The sequence below is a fragment of the Loxodonta africana genome, chromosome 13 (genome assembly GCF_030014295.1).
Source record: "Loxodonta africana isolate mLoxAfr1 chromosome 13, mLoxAfr1.hap2, whole genome shotgun sequence".
NCBI lineage: Eukaryota > Metazoa > Chordata > Mammalia > Proboscidea > Elephantidae > Loxodonta > Loxodonta africana.
In genome coordinates this window covers 48,111,001-48,133,050 of record NC_087354.1, presented here as the reverse complement: position 1 = coordinate 48,133,050, position 22,050 = coordinate 48,111,001, and the positions used below count along the sequence as shown (strand labels likewise).

The 22,050-nt window shown below is 51.3% G+C and overlaps 1 protein-coding gene across 24 annotated transcripts in view; it reads left to right on the top strand.

The window, feature by feature from the left end:
* MAP2K5 (mitogen-activated protein kinase kinase 5) overlaps nt 1-16,545 on the top strand; it is a 279,846-nt gene extending 263,301 nt beyond the window's left edge. For 22 of the 24 annotated variants that reach the window (XM_064267345.1, XM_064267344.1, XM_064267343.1 and 19 more), the window contains one exon: nt 13,920-16,545. In XM_064267345.1, the coding sequence (XP_064123415.1) occupies nt 13,920-14,041 (122 nt within the window). In that variant the 3' untranslated portion in view covers nt 14,042-16,545. The other 2 variants (XM_064267346.1, XM_064267349.1) reach the window with 2 other exon arrangements.
* The last annotated feature ends 5,505 nt before the right edge of the window (nt 16,546-22,050 follow it).

Sequence of the window (22,050 nt, the reverse complement as noted above, 5' to 3'; positions counted from 1 at the left end):
TGACCAGCAAGCGTGCAATGCCCCTAGCCCTAATGTGCCGTTAATGATAGGTTAATGTACAGTCTAATGTTTTGGGGACTATGGGTTCATTACACTTCTGAGTGTGAGGTCTTTCCACAGAGCGCCCAAGGTCCCATTGCATTATATCATGCAATAAAAATACCCTTTTCATATCACACACTAATAAACTGTATTTGAAATGCTGTCTGAGGGCGCTGCTGCCTTGTCTATAGGCTGTGCATGAGCGCAACAGTTGGGACTCCTTTTTTCTGTTTTGTGTTTGAGTTGCACAGAATTGTAAACCCAAGAGAAGTCTGCTCACGCTTGTTTAGATGGGGACTAAGTTGGTTCTTTAGGCCTGAGGTTCAGGTGAGGGGCTGCTCCTTGAGTGGTGAGGGTCCTTATACATAGACAGCGGGGCCCCAAATCTCTATTGGCTGATGTCAGGCAAAAACGTAGCCCATCCACCCAGCATGTGTGCAGCTGTCAGAAGGGCGGTCACACCAAAAAAACTGTGTTCTGGCATCTGCCACAGCTAGCAGTGAACATGTGTTGTTGTTGTTAGGTGCCATCAACTTGGTTCTGACGCACAGCCACCTTATATACAACAGAACGAAGCACTACCTGGTCCGGCACCATCCTCACAACCATTGCTATGTTTGAGCCCATTGTTGCAGCCACTGTGTCAGTCCATCTCACTGAGGGTCTTCCTTTTTTTCTACTGACCCTCTACTTTACCAAGCATGATGTCCTTCTGCAGGGATTGGTCCCTCCTGATAACGTGTCAAAAGTACATGAGATGAAGATGAAGTCTCGTTATCCTGGCTTCGAAGCAGCATTCTGGCTGTACTTCTTCCAAGACAGATTTGTTAGTTCGTCTGGCAGTTCATGGTATGTTGTTGTTAGGTGCCATCAAGTTGATTCTGACTCATAGCGACCTTATGCACAACAGAACGAAACACTGCCCGGTTCTGAGCCATCCTCACAGTCGTTGTTATGCTTGAGCTCATTGTTGCAGCCACTGTGTCAATCCACCTCGTCAAGGGTCTTCCTCTTTTCCACTGGCCCTATACTTTGCCAAGCATGACGTCCTTCTCCAGGGACTGATCCCTCCTGACAACATGTCCAAAGTATGTAAGGCACAATCTCACCATCCTTGCTTCTAAGGAGCATTCTGGTTGTACTTCTAAGACAGATTTGTTCATTCTTTTGGCAGTCCATGGTATATTCAATGTTGTTCACCAGCACCACAATTCAAAGGCGTCAGTTCTTCCGTCTTCCTTATTCATTGCCCAGCTTTTGCATGCATATGAGGCGATTGAAAGTACCATGGCTTGGGTTAGCCATACCTTAGTCCTCAAAGTGAAATCTTAACATGTGTTAGGTATTATGAAAGTTGCCTTAGAAACTTTTGGTAAGTATTTCAAAACATAGGCCATTGCTAGTCATGACTACAGAACTGTTGCCATGCTAACCTCTGACTAGGAACTTCACATACATAGCCTTCCTGTGAGGTTGGTGTTCTCCTTGTTTTGCAGTAGACAAAGGTCTCAGAGGTAGAGGGAGAAACTGCATTGTAGAGAATGAAATCCCCAGGACTCCTAACACCACAGGTAAATTACCCACCTATCCAGATAGAGCCCCTCACGCCCTGGACAGTCCACCCTCGAGAGATCAGAGATAAAGCCGAGCTGGGGCGAGCACCGTCTTCTCAGTGCATGTGGCCTAGTGCTGTTGTGAGTTACTCATCTCTTAAAGTGAACTGGCTTACTGAGACTTTTTTCTCAACAGTTAGCTGGCATCAGAGATGATTTTGAAACTTGAAAAACTTCGGAAGAGAAGGGGCATCAGAATTTAGGGATGGGCCAAAGACTGGGGGATCAGGGGCTTTAAGTCACCTATCTCATACTTTATCTAGGGCAGACTGTGGCATCTGTGTCTTTGTTATACAGGGGAGTTGTTTCTAGGCTGTTACCTGCCAGTTGTAGAGTGTGGGGAAAGATGCTGCCTGAGGTCCAAGAACCTGGGCCCAGGCCCTGGCCCTGATACTTCAACCTGGAGCCCATTCTTTGCCATCTCGGAGCTGCGGTATCCTTGTTTATAAAATAAGTTACCCTTTACTTCCTGCGAGGGCTTTTGGAGATCACATGAAATAATGTAAATGAAACACCTGGCTTAGTACCGGCACAGGGTAGGTGCTTATAACTGTTAGTTATTATGATAACACTGTTACTGCTGCATTGTAATGCAGTTCAAATCCTACCTCTGCTTTGGACAAACATTTAATTTCTGTGCACCTAGTTTTTGAGCCCTCATATTGGAGGTAATGGAGCCCTGGTGGTGCCAGTGGTTAAGCGTTCGGCCGCTAACCAAAAGGTTGGCAGCTCAAATCCACCAGCCGCTCCTCAGAAATCCTATGAGGCAGTTCTGGTCTGTCCTGTAGGGTCTCTGTAAGTCAGAATTGTCTTGGCAGTAACAGGTTTGGTCTTTTGGGGTTTATTGGAGGTAGTAACAGTTACACTGTCCAGCTACTTCACGGGATTGTTGCGATACTTGGATGGAGATAGTGAGCTTGAAAACACTTTGTGGAATGAAAAAACGCTACTCAAATGCCAGTGTCTGTGAATGTACAGATTTCTCCTTCCAATTCAACATATTCAAACTGGGTTATCTTTGAATAAATATCCTTGTATAGCAAAGCCAGTAAGGGAAGCTGTTAGAAAACTTCACTGACCTGTCCCTCTCGCTCCTAGGGAGCATGTTGTGGCTGAAACATAAACTTGCAATAGCACAAAGCATATTGGGGCTGAAAAGAAGCCAGGGCAGTTCTTCCGTCCCACCTCTTCATAACAAAGAGCGGCGGGGCAAGGGCAGGGTGTGTGCCACCTGTGTTGGTGAGAAGAGAACCAGTAACTGCTCCATGTGGACAGTATTGCTTAGAACAATGGCTGAAAGACATTCTTGCAAAAGGAGGACCATGTCGAAGGGTTGAGTTGGTCTGGGGAGAGAAGAAGATGATGGAAAGAAAAAATCGAGAAGTTGCCAACACCGTCCTACAAAAGACTGGACCTTTTGACTCTAGGCAAAGCCCCCTTCATTGTTAGGAGAAGAGTATTTAAATTTCAAGGATAATTTTAAGGTTCTAGGTTTGGACTTAACCTTTTGTGTTTAGATGGGAGAATTTTACATTTATGTAACCTCCCAAGGGTTAACTCTGTCTTTGGGGCTACCAGGACTTGAAAAAATGTTACCCTGTATCAAGAAAACCAGAAGTGACAAGTTCATTTAAAGACCCTGGTTTGTCATTGTTTATCTAATTTTCAGAGTTGACACAGAAAATTAAACCAGCTGACACTCACTCTCTGGCCACCTCTCCGGCTCATTTCCCTGGTCCTTTCCTACCTGACCTTTGCAAGTACAAAACACTCCAAACCCCAAAATATAAAACTTCTATTGAGTTTCTGAGATGCCCTGCAGTCATTCCAAGACTATGTCATAGGATGTCATCCCTAATGTTATTTAAAAAGCAAGATGAGGTTTTAAGTCTGCTCTGTGAAGTACTTCTTTTATCCCTCCACTTCGACAATAAATCTTAGAAGTAATCAAACTCCCTGCAAAGGAAGGCAAGTTAAACCTGGGCCCAAAGTGGCCCCATATGCCTTTCCGGAATTCAGAGGATCCAAAGGCTTGTCCATCCCTGTGACATCACACAGTGCTACGTGGTGGACTGAGAGAGACACTGGGCAAAGAGTCTCAATGGTTGTGAGCACTTTCACTGTGTTTAACATTGACATTCTAGAACTCATTATGGCAGCAGTTCTTTTATTCAGCATCATTGATGAATAAGCTGTTCCACAGAAGGAAATTATTCAGGCAACTGAAACTTATTCTTTATAAAATCAAAACTTAAGAAAAAGAAGTTAAAGGTAAGAGATCTTCTTAAATGTATTCCCTATCAGAATTTAGCCTTTTTTTTTTTTTCCCAAAAAAAAAAAATTACATTAGGACATTACTAGTGATATATATGTTTTGTTCTACCATAGCAGTGTCTCCTGGTATTGATATAGGACCGTTTCTCCCTACTCTTGTCGACCCCAAACTGGTTTTTTGCTTTGGTTTTTGTTGTTGGTTTTGCTAATAGGTGTCACCTCTTGCCCCTGGTCTTATTCCTCCCTCTAACAGCCCTTCCCCTTTCCTCCTGTATTTGGCCATTTCTCTTGCGTTTTAGATTGGAAAACCAAACAACTAAGCTTGTTAGAATTAAACCTACAATACAAGAAAATTGACTTGATTAAAGACTTCAGAAATTAGCTGAAGTTTTCAAATTTTAGTGCATGGACAGTAAAATATTTCCTTTGGCCTTAGAAGGCTTTTTTTACAAGTTTAACGCCAAGATTGTTAGCCTTATATAAGGATGTCAGATTAGTGGCCTGTAGATACATGAAGTGCCTTTGGCTTTGGGAAACAGGGAGTTTCACTAAACAGGAAAATACTACTTGATAATTTTTCATATAAATGTCCAAATTTGAAACAATGTGATCATTTTGCCCTTGAATCAATAATGAGGGTAGACTTCAAATTGTTGAGGATTTTGTTTCTCCACCTCAGGGAACCGAGTAGCCATGAATGTGCCAAGGACAGCCCTTATACTCTAACAACCAAATCAGAAAGCAGGCTCACAGAAGTCTCTTCATGCACCCAGAGTGAATTTTATTGAACTAAAATCCCCTGTTAAACCGGAGCCTAACTATCGATAAACACCAAGTTATTACAAAGTAACTTTGTCCTTTTTAACAGGGAAAACACACTGGTTTCCTGGGCTCTGCCAGTGTAGGCAGCCAGTTTATTTGTAACCAGATAAAGTGTGCGGTGTCACTTATTGATGGCGAGCATGACCAACACCACCACCTCAGAAAACAGGTCACACCATTCACCACCACAGAAAATGCATTCCAAGCTTGCATACTTTTACTTTTCTTCAGCATTACCTTGCAAACCACAGTAAATCAATAACAGAAGAGTTAAGTACCCCAGGTTCTTTGTGCTTTGTTTAAGAAACTATCGCTCGAGGCTAAACGTGGATTCTATTGATGATTTTTATTTGCTGCTGGATCGCAAAATGATCGGAATTTTCACATGGTTTGCTTCCTCTTTGTGGATTTCCATTTAAAAAAGGAGGCGACAGTCTCAAAGGGAAACCATTGGTTGCTACTAGGGGAAACTCTAGAGTAACCGGTGGTGTTTAATCTTGTATTTCATAGACCAGATCTGGGGGCTTTGGCGTTTGTTATGCTCTTATTTCAGATCTTTCAAAGGGGCTGCCCAGCCAGCCTTTGGGTGTCCCTGTCCTTACCCCTCTCAGCAGCTCATTCCATTGAAATGAACAAGGCAGGGATCAAGTCTGGGACATCATAGCTGAACACAGTAAACAAAAAAAAAAAGGTGGCACTTTGTTTAAAGGTATTTACCCAAAACTTGGTATCTAATCCATCTTTTTTTCTTCTCTGTGTTTTTTGTACCTGGCTTATTAGATAGCATGAAAAAATTCCCACTTTGGCTTCAGTTTTTGTGTGAGTGGTTTGTTTCTCCCTATTAAGAAACTAGAAACACTGTTACTAACATGGATTTTAAGGAGTAGCAGCCTTTACTTAACTGGATGCCCCTTGAAATAAGAGGAGACAGTGGATGCGAAGTGATTTGGATTTGAAAGGTTAACTTTGATACCAAGGCTTTCAACCTGTGACCTGCTTGTCAGGGGTGATGGTTTATCAGTGTTGGTTGGCACCTTGCCAGTCACCACGATTCTGTCCCCACTTCCCTCCAGCTCTGACTCCTTCTCTCTCTTCTCTATTGTGAGTCTGCGTTTTCAAATATGTTGGCTCCATATCATTCATAAGATATGCTCTGTTATTTTTAAATTCTTGCTATATTTGGGACTGTGTATTCTTTTAATTCCTAATAGTGTTTACCTGTGTCTTCTCTTTCCTTTACCGATTTTCTTCAAGGTCTTTTTAAAGAACCAGTTTTTTATTGAATTGATAATCTCTGTGGTATCTTCCTGTTTAATCCCTTTGTTTGCATATCTTTAGCTGTCTTGGGTTTTCTTTACACCTTTTACTCTGTTCTTTTTATATTTATTGAACTGGACACTTAGTTCATAAATTTCCAATCTTTTTCCCTAATATATGCATATAAGGCTATCAGTTGCCTTCTAAATGTTGCTTTAGCTGCACCCCATAAATATTTATATGTAGTGTTCTCATTGTCATTCAGCTCTAAGTAATTTCCAGTTTCAATTAGGATTTCTTTTTTGATCTGTGAATTATTTAGAAATATTTTTATGTCCAAATATTCAGAGGTGTTTTAGTATCTTTTTGTGATTGTTGTCTAATTTTCAGGCACTGTGGTCAGTATGTGGCCTGTGTGATTATTTGTGAAGACTCCCTTAGTGCATGGTCAGTTTTTTTGTTTTTGTTTTTTCAGTGTTCTGTCTCACTCCAGTCTCTACATTCCTAGAACCAGTAGCTCCTCTTAGGGCCACAAGACTTCCACTCACACACTTATTATTCTGGTTCAGTTCCCTCTTCATTTTTAGCACTGTCCCTTTCTTTCTTACGAGTTTAGCTGTGCTTCTTTAAAAATTGTTCTATTTCATCTGGCATGTCTAGGAGTTTGTAGAGGGGAAGCTTTTAGGCTATCCTAGTCTCTCATTGGAACTCCTTATTCTTTCACTGTCACACTCAGTTCTGTTTTGTGCGTGCACACACAAGTACACACATGTAGCAAGAGCTCAGACATCCAAACTCGATGTAAGGGAAAAAGAGGGCAGGAGAGAATACATACCCCTGAGTGTTGTGTCTTTAAACCTCCTTCACTACACAGCCATCGCCTCAAAAGACAACCCTTGAAGCATCTGTCCAGCCCAAGTCGGCCCTGCTCCGCCGCCAGTCCTGTCTGAGGTCGTGCCAGGGGCAGCTCCCACAGTACCCCCTTAAACAGGCCAGCAGCGTGCTCTGCGTCAGCTCCCTCAGACACGAATTCATGAGTGCCAGCATCCCCCGTGTTTCTCCCCTCCCCCTGGCCCACTGCAGTAGTCCTGTGCCTCCTCACCTGCCACATTGCACTGGTTCCATCAGCACAAGCCCTAGAATGGTTCATGGAGACCTTGGGAAATGTCATGTTCTCTCAGTGGGCCATTTTCTGACCAATTACTCAGCATAGGAACACATGGATCTACTTGGAGGAAAGGTGGTGCACTCCTGACCCCCTTAGATGCTGGCGTACAGTCTAGCCATTTAGAGGTAAAAAGTTTGCTGCTAATAATTGAATGTTTGGAGGAAAACATCTATTTCTGTAGCCATTGTGAAGACTAGACTCAAGAAGGTTGATTGAAATGGCATGTTGCAGCTGCAAACCATTTCTGAGGTCTTAGAAGAAAATGAAGGGCTAGAAGGGGATCCCCTACCCCTAGCCATGGGAAGGCTTTAGAAATCAGGGGCTGAGAAAGTCCATTCTCAGAACAAATGCCTTGCATCTGGCAGCTCTGCGCCCATGGCATTTGCCCAGCTAAGTTGGTCCGGACAGGCAGGCAGGCTCCATGCTAGCTGTGCAGAGACAAGGCTCACTCTCTCAGCTTTGCTTCCCCCGAATTGCATAATGCTGGGGCCACATTCTGTGTGGAGGAATAATAGCCAACCTCACACCTGGCCATTGTGTGTCTGTGAAACACCATCTCTTATGTAAGTGATCTCATTTAGTTCTCACATCCCACCCCAACAGGACAAGAGGGCAGCTGGTATTAGGTGGGTGTGAGGAGGCCAGCAAATACCAAAACCCACTGAGAAATAAAACTCAGGAAATGGGGGAAAAATATCAACTTTACTTCTATACAACTCTTGACTGAAGAATGTACTTATGTGTGTGACCCCAGTGGCCTTCCTGAGAACTTACGAGCTGAGCCAGTCAGGGGAACAACTGCTAGGCCTCCCTCTGGGGCCCAGAGCCTGCCGGAGAACCTGACCACGAGCTGGCAGCCAGCACACCCTCTTTGTGGGCAGGAGACCCACAGAGAGAGCTCAGGGGCTGAGCCCTGCACACCTCCCCCTCCCAGTGTTGCCACTCCTCCCTGGGAGGGGTCAGGAGTATTGTAATAACAGAATTCCCCCCACACGGAAAGATGAAGCCAGGCCTGGACTTTCCCCCCTTTAGTGTCATCTCTGTTGTAGGTGAGGCCATTGTGACCCTTCACAACTAGTGGGATGGCCAGGAGAAGGCTTGCCAGCTGTCCAAGGCTCCCTGTACTACCCCACACAGAGAATCAGTTTTATTGAGATACCTCAGCTTCTCCCTTCCGAGTCACTCATGGCTCCCCTCCCACCTCCATTCCCAGCCACCACCTCCCTGACTACCCCCTGCTGATGCACACCCAGCCTGGAAGGAAGCGTTGATCCCCCCCAGGGAGGATTATGATTTATTACCTCATGTAATTAATACTGTAAAGGCAGTCGCAGCCCTGCTACCTGTCAGCACAGAATAGACATGGGACATCTGACATCTCTCATCCCAAGCGTTCTCCTGGGTAAGGAGGGATTGGAACACGCTTTATTATACACAGCTGTAGGGAGAACGTTATCATACAGTACAGCCTAATTTATAGAAAATTGTTTGGTAAGAATGTGTCAGTGTTCATTGTAGACATCTTTATAAAGTCATCCATGAGACTTCCCTTGGAGGACACTCAAATCCGAGAGCCGGATCATGGGTGACAGTTGCAGTCCTCCATCTGCGTTAGCATTCCGTATATGTCTGTACTTTGTCTCAATGGCACAGTGTCAGGAAAACCCCGATTCACTTGGTTGTTGGATAGCCCACCTCTCCTTTTCCTCTTAGGCATCCACTAAACTGATGTAGAACCTTTAAAAAAAATGCAGGAAAGTTTTATTTCAGAGTTTAATCACTGCCAGTAACTGTGAGCCAGCAGTTCAGATGAATTACTTACGGTCAGACGAGGTACTTGGAGCCAGCAAGAAGCACCGTCACCATCAAGAACTCAGAGCAGCCTTGCATCCTGTGGCTGTCCACTGGGCCAGGTGGGGGCGCTGTGGCCCAGCGTTTGATGGGACTCCAGACTGCCTCACAGGGTTTTTAAAGCTGTAACCTTTCAGGAGAATGCCAGGCCTTCTTCTGAGGTATTACCCACCAACTTTTCCGCTAATAGTTGAGCGTTTAACCATGTGCGCCACTCAAGGACTCCTTTATAAAATATAGGGATCACTTTTTCATGCCACAGGTGTTAATTGAGGGCCAACTATATGACAGGCGTAGTGCTAGATCTTGCAGCCACACCAGCAAGTTAGAAGGAGTCACCTAATGTGATGTTCTTTAGGAAGTTATTTGAAGAGAAGAAGGTATGGGAACCCCACATAGAGGAACTTCTATTCAGAAATAAATCCAAAACCCAACAAGGGCAGACAGTGAGGTCTCACTGCTGAGGACACACCTGAGCCACCAGGACAGGCTCGCAGCCTCTGTGTCCTGCAGGAAATGAGTGACCAAGAACAGGAGTCGTCACTACAAAGGCAGAGTCAAAATCTTAACACAACTGAGAAGCTCTTGCCCAGGTGGAGGAGGGGTGTATTGACATCTGCGTTCCTCTTCAGAAGCGATTACGTTTCCAACAAGGCCCTTCCTCACCAGCACCATTGCTCCACTTCCCCGTTGGTGGTGGTGTTGGCGGACGGGTTCTGCCGTCTCTGGGGGTTGTTGCCACATCTCTTGCTCCCCCCGTGTCCCACTTTTGGAGCCATCCTACCTCTTGCAGGCCCATCCTTTTCCCTTCATTATGTCCCCATCTTCTGTGACGAAGTCTGTGGACCATAATACTTCAACCCTCGCCGGTTTAATTGATGCAATTGGCCCTGGGAGAATCCAGGAAATGAGAGTGGCTCCCACGGCCTGGTGATGAGGCCAACAAGATTGTTCAGCGGCTCCAGCCTGGCATGCACCCTGCCAGGCTGTACAGACATGGTCGCTAACATGCTGTGCGTGGAGGAGAGAGGCCTGGGCTTGGGGCAGTCACCTTGGGTGGGAGGATGCTGTTAGCTAGCAGTAGGTCTGTCTCCCGGCTTCAGGGAGGCATGACTCCGTGTTTCCATTGTTCCTTATAGCACAGCAGGGCCTCAGAGAGCTTGTCAGACCTGGATCCCTCTGCCTTGAAGGTGTGTGTTCCATCCAGCACAGGAGGGACCAGCTGCAGGGGTGGGGCCGCTTCCAACCCTACCCTCAGGTTGGCACTCTGATCAAAGATGCAGGAGATCACATGTTTGTGAGCTGGGATATGGAGTCAGAAGACCCGTGTTCTGGTTCCAACCCAAACCTTCAACAATTTCCCACCTCTGTGTTGGCTTCCTCATCTGAAAAGTAGAGATGAAGGCAGTGTGTGCCTCCTAGAGTGAGTGGGATTCAGTGGGGTGAATGGGACACAGCACTCATCCATGTCGCCAGGCTCAGGTTTAGTGTGATGTGTGCAGTGTCGCCCATCGCCAGGCGCTGGCCTTGCCAGGATTACTGCAGCGCCTGGCTGTGCCATTATCTGCTCGAGTCTGTCCAGAGCCACCTGGGACTTTGGACACCTGCAGACACCCCAGGGTGGCGAGTGACTTCTGTGCTTTTCCAGAATTGTCCATCAAGCTGTGTTTGTTTGTTGACTGAGCTTATGATGAGCACCTGCATTGTCATGTCCCAGGGCTGGAGGAGCTCCAGGTGTCATCTTGGGAGGAAGAAGAGAATGGCACCCTCCGGTCAGAGGGGAGACAGGCCAGCCCTGAGGATACACCAGAGTAGAAACCAGAAGACCTGAGTCCAGTCCCAGCACCTACACCAGTCGCTTCCCCTGTCTGGGCCACATCTCTTCTGAGATGTGTCTGAGGACAGGAAGAAGCACCGTCCAGGCTCCCTCGCCCTGGGTTGACACTTTGTCCCTTTACCCGGCCCTTCTAACTCAGAGAGCTGTCCCAGGAGCACCCTGCCTGGCCCTAACTCAAAGGTTCACAGGACAATGTCAGGGGTGCACAGAGGAAGGAAACTCAGCTCGGAGGGGGGAATGTCAAGGACACCCCACCGAGGGGGACTCACAGGGCTGATGGAGGAGGCAGAGTCAAGTGAGAGTGACCAGCCAAGGAATGATGCTGATAGGAACCAAGTGCCCGGACGGTCTGGGCTTGCAGCCTGCAGCCTCAGCCTTGTCTGGGTGGCCTGAATCGCTGTGGTAGAAATAAGGCAAGGGGGAGTTGCAATCCGGGTGTTGGTTCCCCCGCCTCTGCCCACTCCAATTCTGCCCGAGCGAGCACAGGCAGTGGGCTGGGATTACAGAGCCTTATGTTCCCATTCCAGCTCTGGGAGCCCACACAGGCCAAGGATGGCCTCCCTGCAGTTGCTGGTCCTCATCTGCAAAGGGAGGCAGCCTGGGGCTTGGTGCTTCTTTAGCTGCAGATAACAGAAAGCAGCCCAGATGAGCTTTATGGCACAGAGAGTGATCTTACACCGCACTGTGGGGTGCTGCAGGCAGGGGTGCTGCCAGGCCCAAGTATGGAGCCCCCGAGGGTCTCTAATGCTGTCGGGACCCCCTCCCGGCCCCCTCCCTCGCTTTCTCCTGTGCAGCACTGTGTGCTCTCCTGGTGGGCCATGGCTGTTGGCAGCTCTCAAGTTCACACGTCAAGAGCCCAGGACACCAAAGAAGGCTGGGATCCTCCCCCTCCCTGTTTCCCTCCCGCGTCCCCTCTCATCTCTCCTCTCAGTGCCCACCCAAGCCATTGACAGTGGCTGGGGGAGAAAACCACTTGTCCAGGTCACTGCCTGCAGGGACGCACCGCGCTTCATCCGTGGTATGTGAGAGATGGGAGTCACTGCCCAGGCAGCGAGGGGCGGACTAGAACCGGAGTGTCCCCCAGATCCAAGAGTGAGGGGCAGCTGAGCAGCCGTCTCCTGCCCCCTCCTGCAGGCACAAGGGCCGAGCACCACCTCCCTGCAGACCAGAGGAATGCCTCCTCGCCCCTCCGCAGTTCCGCTCTGCTTCCTCCTGAACAGATGATAACAGAGATGGAGCATATGGACCCCAAAGTCACCGGCATTCTGGGAAAGTGACACTGTGTTACCCCGGGCTTGGGGGGAGGGGGCCATTGGCTTCTGAGCACAGCTTCTGCCTTTGTGCTTCGGAAGGGCAAGGGGTCACCTCTCCGGAGCCTCCTGAAAAGGAATTCTGTACTGTCTCTTCGGGAAGAATGGTCTCTGTCCAGGCAGTGGTCAAGGAAAGCAGGCCTAGGGTGGGCAGATACGGGGGAACATTTGGGCCTCCCTGCCCCAGCCCCACACCTAGGCCTCTGCCGCCTGCAGGGCACCCACCCAGCCTGGCTCTCACCTCCTCATCCCGAGTAGCCGTCTGCAGCAGCATCCTCCCTGGGGCTTCTGCAGGGGTGGTGGGAACCCGCACAGAGTGTCATGGGGAGTCACTGGAAGTGTCCGGGGGGGCTCAGGCTCAGCTCCACCACAGCCTCCTCAGTGAGTCACCCTGGGTGGTGCGCCCATGCCCTTGACCTTCCCCTCTCTGGGCTGAGTTTCTTCCCTACGCACCTCTGACATGTCCTGTGCGCCTGTGAGTTAGGACCAGGCAGGGTGCTCCTGGCATGGTTCTGCTTGCCTGCACTGGAAAGGCCGGGTAAGGGGACAAAGTGTCAACCCAGACACATTGCAGTTCTGACATGTAGACCAGGTGGGCCACACAGACCCCTTTCCCTCCCTCAGCCCAGGCCTCGACTGCTCCCACAGACCCTGGGGTCAGGGCTCCCAGGGCATCCAAGCCCTGGGCCTGCATCCTCCACCCCAACCCCCCACCCCCGGGGCTGCTGGTCAAGGCTAGGTATATCAGAAAAGGGGGAAAAGCAATCCTGGACCCCCAGCCCAGGGTGGGGGAGGGATCTGGAGGGTACAAGCAGGGTACAGCGCACCCCAGAAGATGGGTGCAGTTCCCCACTGTGCCCAGGACCAGAGGCCTGCTCTGGTGCCCAGCCCTCTCCATTTTCCATGCAGGTACATGGTTTGGGCTGGGGAAGAAGCCACCAGGTGTAGCTTCCCTAGCAGAGAAGCCACCAGGGAGGAGGAGGGACGGGAGGCTTTTTGTTTTCCTTTTCCCTGTGACTTGCGGCCAGGTGGCCTGGTGACTGCCCCTGCTTTTCCCTAGCCTTCACTGGGAACTCCCAGGAGGCCCTGAGATGGTAGGTCAGCAGGAGAGGACTGGTGAAATAGAACCTGGCCCAGAGATGGGCTGCTGGCCACAGTACCCACCCCGCCAAGTCCAGCTCTAGCCCGCTCTCCTCCCTTCACAGGCCAGCACACTCCTCCTCCCCTGACACGGCTGCCTCCCTCTGCTGTAGATGGTGATTTATTTATAGGAGCGCTTTAGACAAAGAAGACAACTAAAAGGGGTCGACAGCACCTGTGACAAGATGATTCTTTGGTCTGTGGGCAGCCACCAGACCAGAAAGCTGGCAGCGCAGGGGCCAGGCCATGCAGCCAACTGTGCGAGGGCGCCATGGAGGGAGGGGCCAGGGAGGTGGGACGTTCACAGGCCCCACCTAAGGTGCTGTCAGGCTGCTGGAGTTTCGGAAATGGTGGTGGAGCACCAGGCTGAATCTGAGCTGTGCCGCTGAGTGCACCAGACACTTGGTGCTGTCCACTCAGCAGGCGCAGGCATGCCCCAGCCCTGCCTCGGGCCTCAGTTATCTAGGCTGTGAAATGGGCTGAGAGCTCCCCTCTCACCTCATGGGGCTATTGGGAAAAAGACATGCAATCCAGGCTGCAAACAGTAAGTGTACTGATGTGCAAGTCTGGGGACTGCCTATCTCAGCTGCTCTTGTTCCCCACAGGGTCACCCGTTCATCATGCAGTTCAACGATGGGAACGCTGCTGTGGTGTCCATGTGGGTATGCAGGGAACTGGAGGAGAGGCGGAGCCAGCAGGGGCCCCTGTGAGGCCACAAGTGTGCTGAAAGCCTAGGACTGGTGACAAAGGACAGCCCCACCTGTCACCCCCCTCTCCGTCTGCTGCCTGCACCAGAAGGGCTTTGCTGGGCCCCCCGGCTTCCCTGCTCTCTCACCTGCCACTCTGCCAGCAGATGGCTCCACCTCCGCACAGGGCCTGGCCTGGGCCTCCCTCGGGTAGCCAGCCCCTGTCGAGCAAGCCCTCAGCCCCTGTGGTCTGGAGGCCCTGGCCCCACAGAGTGGGTGAGAGGGTGGGGCAGTGAGAGGGGAGGCTCCTACTGCCCCTCCCCACTTCTGTGTCCCTAACATTTTTCTTTGTAAGGGTCAGGCCCTGTCAGCCCCACCTGAGGGGAATAAAGTACCACTGCTTTGTGACGCCTCCCACCACGAGGGTTGCATGGTGCAGTCTGTTGCCCACCCAGGGTATGGAGTGGAGGGCTCTCTGCAGCAGGAGTGTCCTGCCCTTCCCCAGGCACCTGCAGGCCCAGCCCAGCCCAGCTGCTAGGTGAAAAGCCAAGGCGAGAAGGTTCTCCAAACCAGGTCCCAGAAAAGGAGTGTGGAGCAGGACCAGAGCCCAGATCTCAGGACTCCCATCCTGTGCTCCTTACAGGACTGGAGTGTGGTTCTTACCTGTTTATCTGCCCCCACACACCTGAGGGTTGGGCGTCCTGGAGCAACACTGGCTCTGCTAGCAGTGATCCCCCCTGGTGAGGGAGGGGCAGGAGCAGGAGCCTGAGAGTTTGAAACAGGCCCAGGCAGTTGTACAAGACCCTTCTTTCACCCACCCAGCCCTATACCCGGCCTCTGGTTCCTCTCCACAGCAGGCTGCCCCTCAGTGCCCTTGACCCCACACCGAGGCCATTTACAGCAATCCTCTTAGGCAGTCCGCTCAACCACTGCCACTTTTCATGCCAGGAACTGAGGCTCACAGGGGCTGAGGCTTGCACTTGAAGGTCTAAGTGACATCTCAGCACATCCAGAAGCAAACTCCTGACCCCCACACACACATTCAGACCCTCCCACCACCGACCTGTCTCATTAACTGGCCCGAGCCAAAACATTAGCACTCAGCCCTTAACTCCCTTCTCTGTCACACCCCACATCCAACCTGCCAGAAGTCCTGTTCTCTTTGCCTTCAAAATACATTGGTTCCACTATTTCCCGCCCTGGTCCAGCCACTGTCACCTCTCCCCAGGACCCACACAGCAGCCTTCTAGCAGGCTCCCGGCTTACACCCTGCCCCCTGCAGTCTGTTCTCCACGCAGCAGCCAGAGGGAGCCAGTTAAAACAAAAGGCAGATCACATCTCTTTCCTGCTCCCACCCTCCAGGGACTTCCAGCTGGCTCAGAGCACAAGCCAAAGACCCAACAATGGCCCGTGTGACCCTATCCAATCTTCTCCTGTTACTTCTGATCTCAACACCTATCTCTCCCTCCATTCTCGCTCTTCTCCAGCCAGCTGGCCTCCTTGATGATCCTTGAACATCCAGGCACATTCCCACCTCAGGGCTGTGACAGAAACATCCAACCACCACCATAGACTTACGCTCCCTCCTCCATCATGGAGAGCAAGCTGTCATTGGGAAGCAGGTGCCCAGCCAGGACTACATTTACCAGGGCCCTGTGACTCGTTCGTATCAGTGTGATAAGAGTAGATGGTATGTTGTTCCTGGCCCGGGAGCTTTAGATGTAGGTGTGCCTTCACTATGACCTCTTCCCCCGTCTTCCTGCTAGATGAAAATGACTGGGTGGGAGGTAGGGGACGGCTGAGCCACAGGTGGAAGGAGCCTGAGTGCCTGAATCACCGCATTTAGGAACATACCATCCCTAAGGCACACCTGCACTGGACTGCTAGATGAGCTAGGTCTAAGCCACTCTGTTTTGGGTTGTATATGTTACTAAAAAACAAAAACAAACCTGTTGCCAGCAAATTGGTTCTAACTCATGGCAACCTCATATGTTACAGAGTAAAACTGCTTCATAGCGTTTTCTTGGCTATAATCTTTACAGAAGCAGTACACCAGGCTTCTGTGGAACCTCTGGGTGAGTTTGAACCACTAACCTTTAGGTTAGCAGCCAATCGCAAACTGCTTGTGCCACCCAGGGACCAAAGTAAGCTAATATTTTGCCAGCTAATATAGGCCTTTGCACTTGGTGCCTGGAGCACCCTCCCCCCATACACCCACAAGGCTCATTCCTACAGCCTCGAGACCTTTGCTCAAATGGCACCTCCATGAGACCTGACCTGACCACTCTATTTAAAATAGCTGCCCTCCCACACTTCCTACTTGGAATCCATGTTCCCCTTACATATGCTGTCTTCCTCTACTGCATTTTGAACTATGTGACGTACCACCTATTTTATTTATTTTATCTTCTGTCTCCTGCCCACCCCCGTTAGAATGTAAGCTCCACAAGAGCAGGAACTCTGGTCTAGTTCATTCACACTGTATCCCCAGTGCCAAGAACAGAGCCCAGCATAGTAGGTGCACAATAAATACTTGTTGACTCAATGGCCAACGTGGTAGAACTGTGATTCCCAACCCACGTTCTGTCAGTTGCCCCAGAGAAGGGCCGCCTTATGTGAGGCATCATTTTGTCTCCCTGGGTAGGTCCAAGTTGTCAATTTTTAGTAACACTTTTCGGGATGGTACAGGCCTCCAGCTGCCACGGGCCCCAGACAGGGCAGGCATCTCCTTGCTGAGCTCTTGCCATTTCCCTGGGGCTGGGAGGGCCCAGAGATGGGTGAGCCCCAGGCCGTGAGGGCTGTGCACCCTTGATCAGTGCTCAGTGGGAGAGAGCTGAGAGGGACAGGGTTTTGGGGCTTCTGGGGGTGTGCTCGGTGAGTGGGCAAAGCTCCAGGGCTCTCCAGGTGGTCCTGACGACCCCATAACAAGAACCTTGCTACCAACCAGACTTAAAAACGTATCCTTATATTGAGACGATACACACAGCAAGCCTGTCACCCCCAAACCCTGAGTCAGGGAGATAGGGAAAATGGAACAGGTCCCCCATGCCAGCCACTGTGCCAAGGGCTTACTTCATTAGCTTGTATAATCTTCCCAACAGTCCCATGAAGTAGTAGTAGTAGTAGTAGTATTCTGCCCATTTTACAAACGGAGAAACTGAAGCACAGCGAGGCAGGTATCTTGCCCAAGGTCACCCAGCAAACAGTAGCAAAGCACCATTTGGAACTCAGAGCCCCAGTCTGAGCCCAGCTTCAGAAGCTGCCTGCAGAGCACCTCCCACGTGGCGCACACATGCTCGCGCAGGCACACGCACACACATACATTTGCACACATACACGTACGTCATCCTCAGCACCGAGGCTCCATGCTGGTGTGCAGATGCTGTATCAGCCCTTTTGGGAGTGGGGCCCAGACCTGTACCTCCACCGGCTCCCTGGGGCTATGGATCCCGAGTGCCTTGCAGTCACACAGAAACACTGCTGTAGAGGAAGCAGCGGAGCTGGGCCTGGGAACATACGGAGTGTGTCTCTGTGAGCCTTGGTTCCCTCATCTGCAAGAGGCAGGAGCTGACCTCTCAGCCCCGGTGTTCCCGAGCAGGGCTTCTCACTGCTGGGGCCGTGGATCCCTGTGAGCATCGCACAAAAGTGAGACCCTCACCTCAGGATAATGTGCAGCCACGTATACCCACACGCAGTTTTATCACAACTTTAGGGTTTATGGAGCCCACCCATTCAGGGACCTTTGGTCAAGAGCCCCTGCTTTGGGGCAGCCCCCAAGGTCCAAGTTTCCCCCTGGCTCTCAGTCTTTGGAAGATGGGAGCTGGTCCCTGAAAGGTCTCCTTCTAAGACCTCTTTGGCCTGTTTAGGTTCAGCCATCCCTCGGTCATCCTCACTGTCCCCGAGGCCAAGCTGCCCTTGCCCTCAGAGGTCATGGGAGGGCTGAGTCCTTGTGAACACAGTGCGGTGGGAATAAGCCCCTCCCTCTGCCCAAGCGCCACCCCCACGCACCCTCACCCTGTCCATGTGGCCAACTCCTATTCCCCACTTCAGGCCCCACTCGGCACCTCCTCCGGTACAGACCTCTGGAAGCCTAGGCAATGGCCCTGACCAGTCTGTGAGCCTCTGGCAGGCAGGGATGAGTCTGATTCATCTCTGTCCTCACTACTAGGCACAGAGCCAGCACGTGGAAGGAACTCCAAGGTGTGGGAGTGATGGAGGGGTGGTGCCTCAGGCCAAGGCTCTCTGGGCAGTCCCTTCGCCCAGGGCTCCTCACTGTCCTATTCATCTCCCTCCAACCTGCAGTGACATCCACTTTCCTTCTAACCAGAGCCTCCTGGGGACAAGACCCCCATAGGATGCATCCTCAGGCCTCTTGGACCTTCAGGGAAGTCTGGAGGGGAGAGTTGCTGGGGCAGGAGGGTCCTCACAGGCCCCCAGGTCACACTGGGAGGCAGGTGCCTCGTCTGCAGACACATAGGTGTGAGGACCCCACGTCTAGGGCCCTGGCAAGGAAGCTGCCTCAGCACTCAGCCCACCACCTGGACAGTGCGGGTTACAGAGTCCCCAGGCTTTGGCAATCCTCCCAGAAGGCAATGCAGGCAGAGGGAGGAAGGGGGAGACTCATTCCCCTGTGTGGTTACACACAAGGCTGCTTGGTCTGAAGCAGCGCCACCCAGACCGGCTTGCAAGTGGTCAGGCCAATGCAGCGTGGGCCTGGAGCTGACAAGACCTGTATCTTTGTGGGGGAGGAGCACCTCCAGACCTCTGCACACTCGGGGCTGAAGGCCAGAACATAACCTCTAAGTGAGGCCAGAAATGGTGCTGGGCCTGCAGGCTGGCAGCTCCCCCAGCCCCCACCCCATGGGGCTGGCCAGAAGGGGGTGGGCAGCTGCCTCCATAATGCAACCAGGAAGGCTGCAGAGGGCCATGATGCTGCCTCTCCCCCATTGCTGCTTCACGTTGCTCACTAGAGCTTCATCCCTCTAGCTAAGTCTGGTCCCAGTTAGATCAGAGAGCCTGTTCCCCGCGTCACAGATGGCAGTGTGAAAGAAGGGCACCGAGTAGCTATGCAGGGAGTGATGACAGGGGGCCCTGAGCCCCAGGTGGCAGTGCCTGGGTGAGCCAGCAGAGGGCACAGGGCAACAGGAGCAGAAGGGCAAGAGGGGGCCAGCACTGACCACTCCCAGGGCCCCAGGCAACCAGCAGCATCCTGACTCCATTCTTGGGGCCAGGTGGACCCCCAGCACTGTACCTGGACCAGGTCCCAGTTTCGACGTTGAGGGGATCAGGTGTTTCATGGAAACAGCTCAATCCACGACAGGTGGGAGGCGTGGAGGAGGATGGAGGCTGAGGCTGGCACTAGCTCTGAGGCGCAGGTGCCAACCAGCGCAGAGATGTGGGACCAGGAGCCTGGAGGTGAGAAGGGGAGCCCAGGCAGGTGGAAGCAGTAAATGGTTCAGGACCGACTCCTGAGCCTGGTCCTTTGTGATGCTGTCTGCTGGCACGGTTTCATCGGTCCTCAGTGTCAGGACTTGCTGTCAATGGCGCTTCCTGCCTTAGTCCTGATTCCTTTGTGCCTTGATGGGCAGGCAGGACCGGGTGGGGCTGGAAGTGGGCGGGGCGCTCAGGATGAGGCCAGGTGGAGCCCAGAGACCAGCCGGGCTGCCCCAGCTGCTGAAATGGGCTAGAACCTGGGGTGGAGCAGCCAGCAGAGCCCAGGCCTCATAATGACAAATTTTCTGCTGAACAACTACAAATATTCATTGTGACTTTGGACAGAGTCTGAAAAAGACTTCTTTCCCTCCCTTGGTGGTATCATTTGTCTTGTTTTGAAGCCAAGAGATTGCAGGCAGGAACTTACAGACTAAAGTTTGTTTTAATTGCTGTGGCATCACGACCTCTCTGGCAGACAACAGCACAATGAACTTGTCGATGGGGCTGTGCCCCCCAGGCCCTTCTTCTAAAGTAAGACAGATTTCCCTCCTTTTGAGCTCAACAGTCCATCGGCAGCCCTGTCATTTGTTTATCTTCCCAACAGTTTGCATTAACTTGCAAGGGATAAAAAGTCTCTTCTGCCTGCAGACTTAGTTAAAAGCATCCAGTCGGGGAAAGTCAGGCTGTGCTGCTGGTGCTTCCTAGGAATTTGCTTCTTCTCTTTTTCCCCTTTGGGAGGGGTTAGAGGTATAGGGAGAGGCGATGGGCGAGGTGGGCTGGAGAAAGAGTGTAGGGGGTACCCAGCACACCAGTGTATCATTTCAATTCTGAGAAATGGAAGAAATGCTATTTGTCTTGCAACAGGAGCGGGGCATGATGGCCTGCCCTCACACACACCTCAGTAGATCCTACCAGCACCCCCGCGAGGGCGAGGTATGGTGATACCCACCTGTCTCCCCCTCGATGCTCCCATCACAGGGAGCAGTGCTCCTCCCTGAGTGTGCCAGGCCCTCAGCCCCCAGGCTTCTGCAGTGTTATTGGCTAAACTGTGTCCCCCTCAAAATATGTGTTGTAAATCCTGAACCCCATACCTGTGGGTGGGAACAGGACTTTATTATGTTAATGAATCCATATCAGTGTAGAGTGTATTTTAAGCCAATCACCATTGAGATACATAAAGAGCTGATGAGGCACAGAGAAAGAAGCAGGAACAGAGGGGAAGATACAAGCCATGTGAAGAGAAGCTGAAAAGAGACAAGGACCTTCCCCCCAGAGCCATCAGAGAGAGAAAGCTTTCCCCTGGAGCCAACACACTGAATAGCCTCTTAACTGTGAGAAAATTAATTTGTTTGTGAAAGCCACCCTCTTGTGGCATTTCTGTTACAGCAGCAGCAGGTGACCAAGACATACCTTTCCCTGCCCCTTTGTCTCTTCACCAATTCCTGCTCACCCTCCAAGGCTCTATGAAACAGTTTCTCCCAGGAGGCCTTTTCTGACACCCGACCTGGCCCACCCGTGAGCTTAGGAGGCCAGTCTGGGGCTCCCGTCACCCTGGGACCCCCTCACTGTGTGGCCTTGCCACATTGTCCTTGTCTGTTTCTAGTCTGTCTGCCTCGTTCCAGGGAGAGCCCAGGAAGGCAGGCTCTGGAGCAGTGCCTGGCATTAAGGAGTGGTCCAAAATATCTGTTAAGTAAGCCAACGAGAGGGAGTGGGCAGCCAGGCAGACCTTCAGTGACATGCCCTCAATGCCCCGCCGTGGGAACAAGGCACTTACAAAGGCGTGCACACTCCCTGGGCTCATGGGCTGGTGGGTGCTCCTTAATTCCCTCTCTCCTGCTATGCATTTTCAGATATAACACAATGAACACATAGCATTTTCCTAATAAAAATAATTTGTTTTAGAAATATTTTCAATCCCTTGATCAGAGTCACTCAGCAAGGCAGTGGAAGAAGCAGGATTCAGTGGTGAGTCTTCTGAAACCCAAACTGAGCCCTTCCCCTCCGCCCTTTGGGGCATCCTGTGGGGGAGGCAGTGGAATGCAGTGATGAAAGCTTGGGCTTGGAGTCACACATACCCGGGTTTGAGTCCTGGCTCTTCCGTTGACTCACTGTGTGACCCTGGACAAGATGCTTAACCTCTCTGGGCCTCATTTTCCTCACTGGCAGAATAGGGTGACAGTGCCCACCTCATGGGTTGTTGTGACGTTGTTGGTATCATTATTAGGTCATCCCCGCTGCTGGCTGTGACATGCACAAAGCACTTCTGAAGAGCCAGGCCTGTCCTCCTGCTGAGCACACCTCCCCTGCATACTCACAGACCCACATAGTCACTCCTCATTCCCTGTGACTCCCCACTTTTTCATCCACCTCCTGCCCTCCAGGCTTGGGGGACAAAAGGTAAGGACATCCTATGCGTCATAGCCAATAAAAGCCGAGCCACACTGCTCTGTGTCTGTCTTGAGGGTCCATAGGGGTGCTGTGGGCTCTCACAGCAGTGCCCATGGCCGACCATGCTGCATCCCCACAGCATGGGTCCACCCCACACCCAGGCCTGCCTCGTTTCCCTGGAAGGCCTGTGCAGCTCAGTCCAATAGCTACAGGCTCTGCCAGGACCACA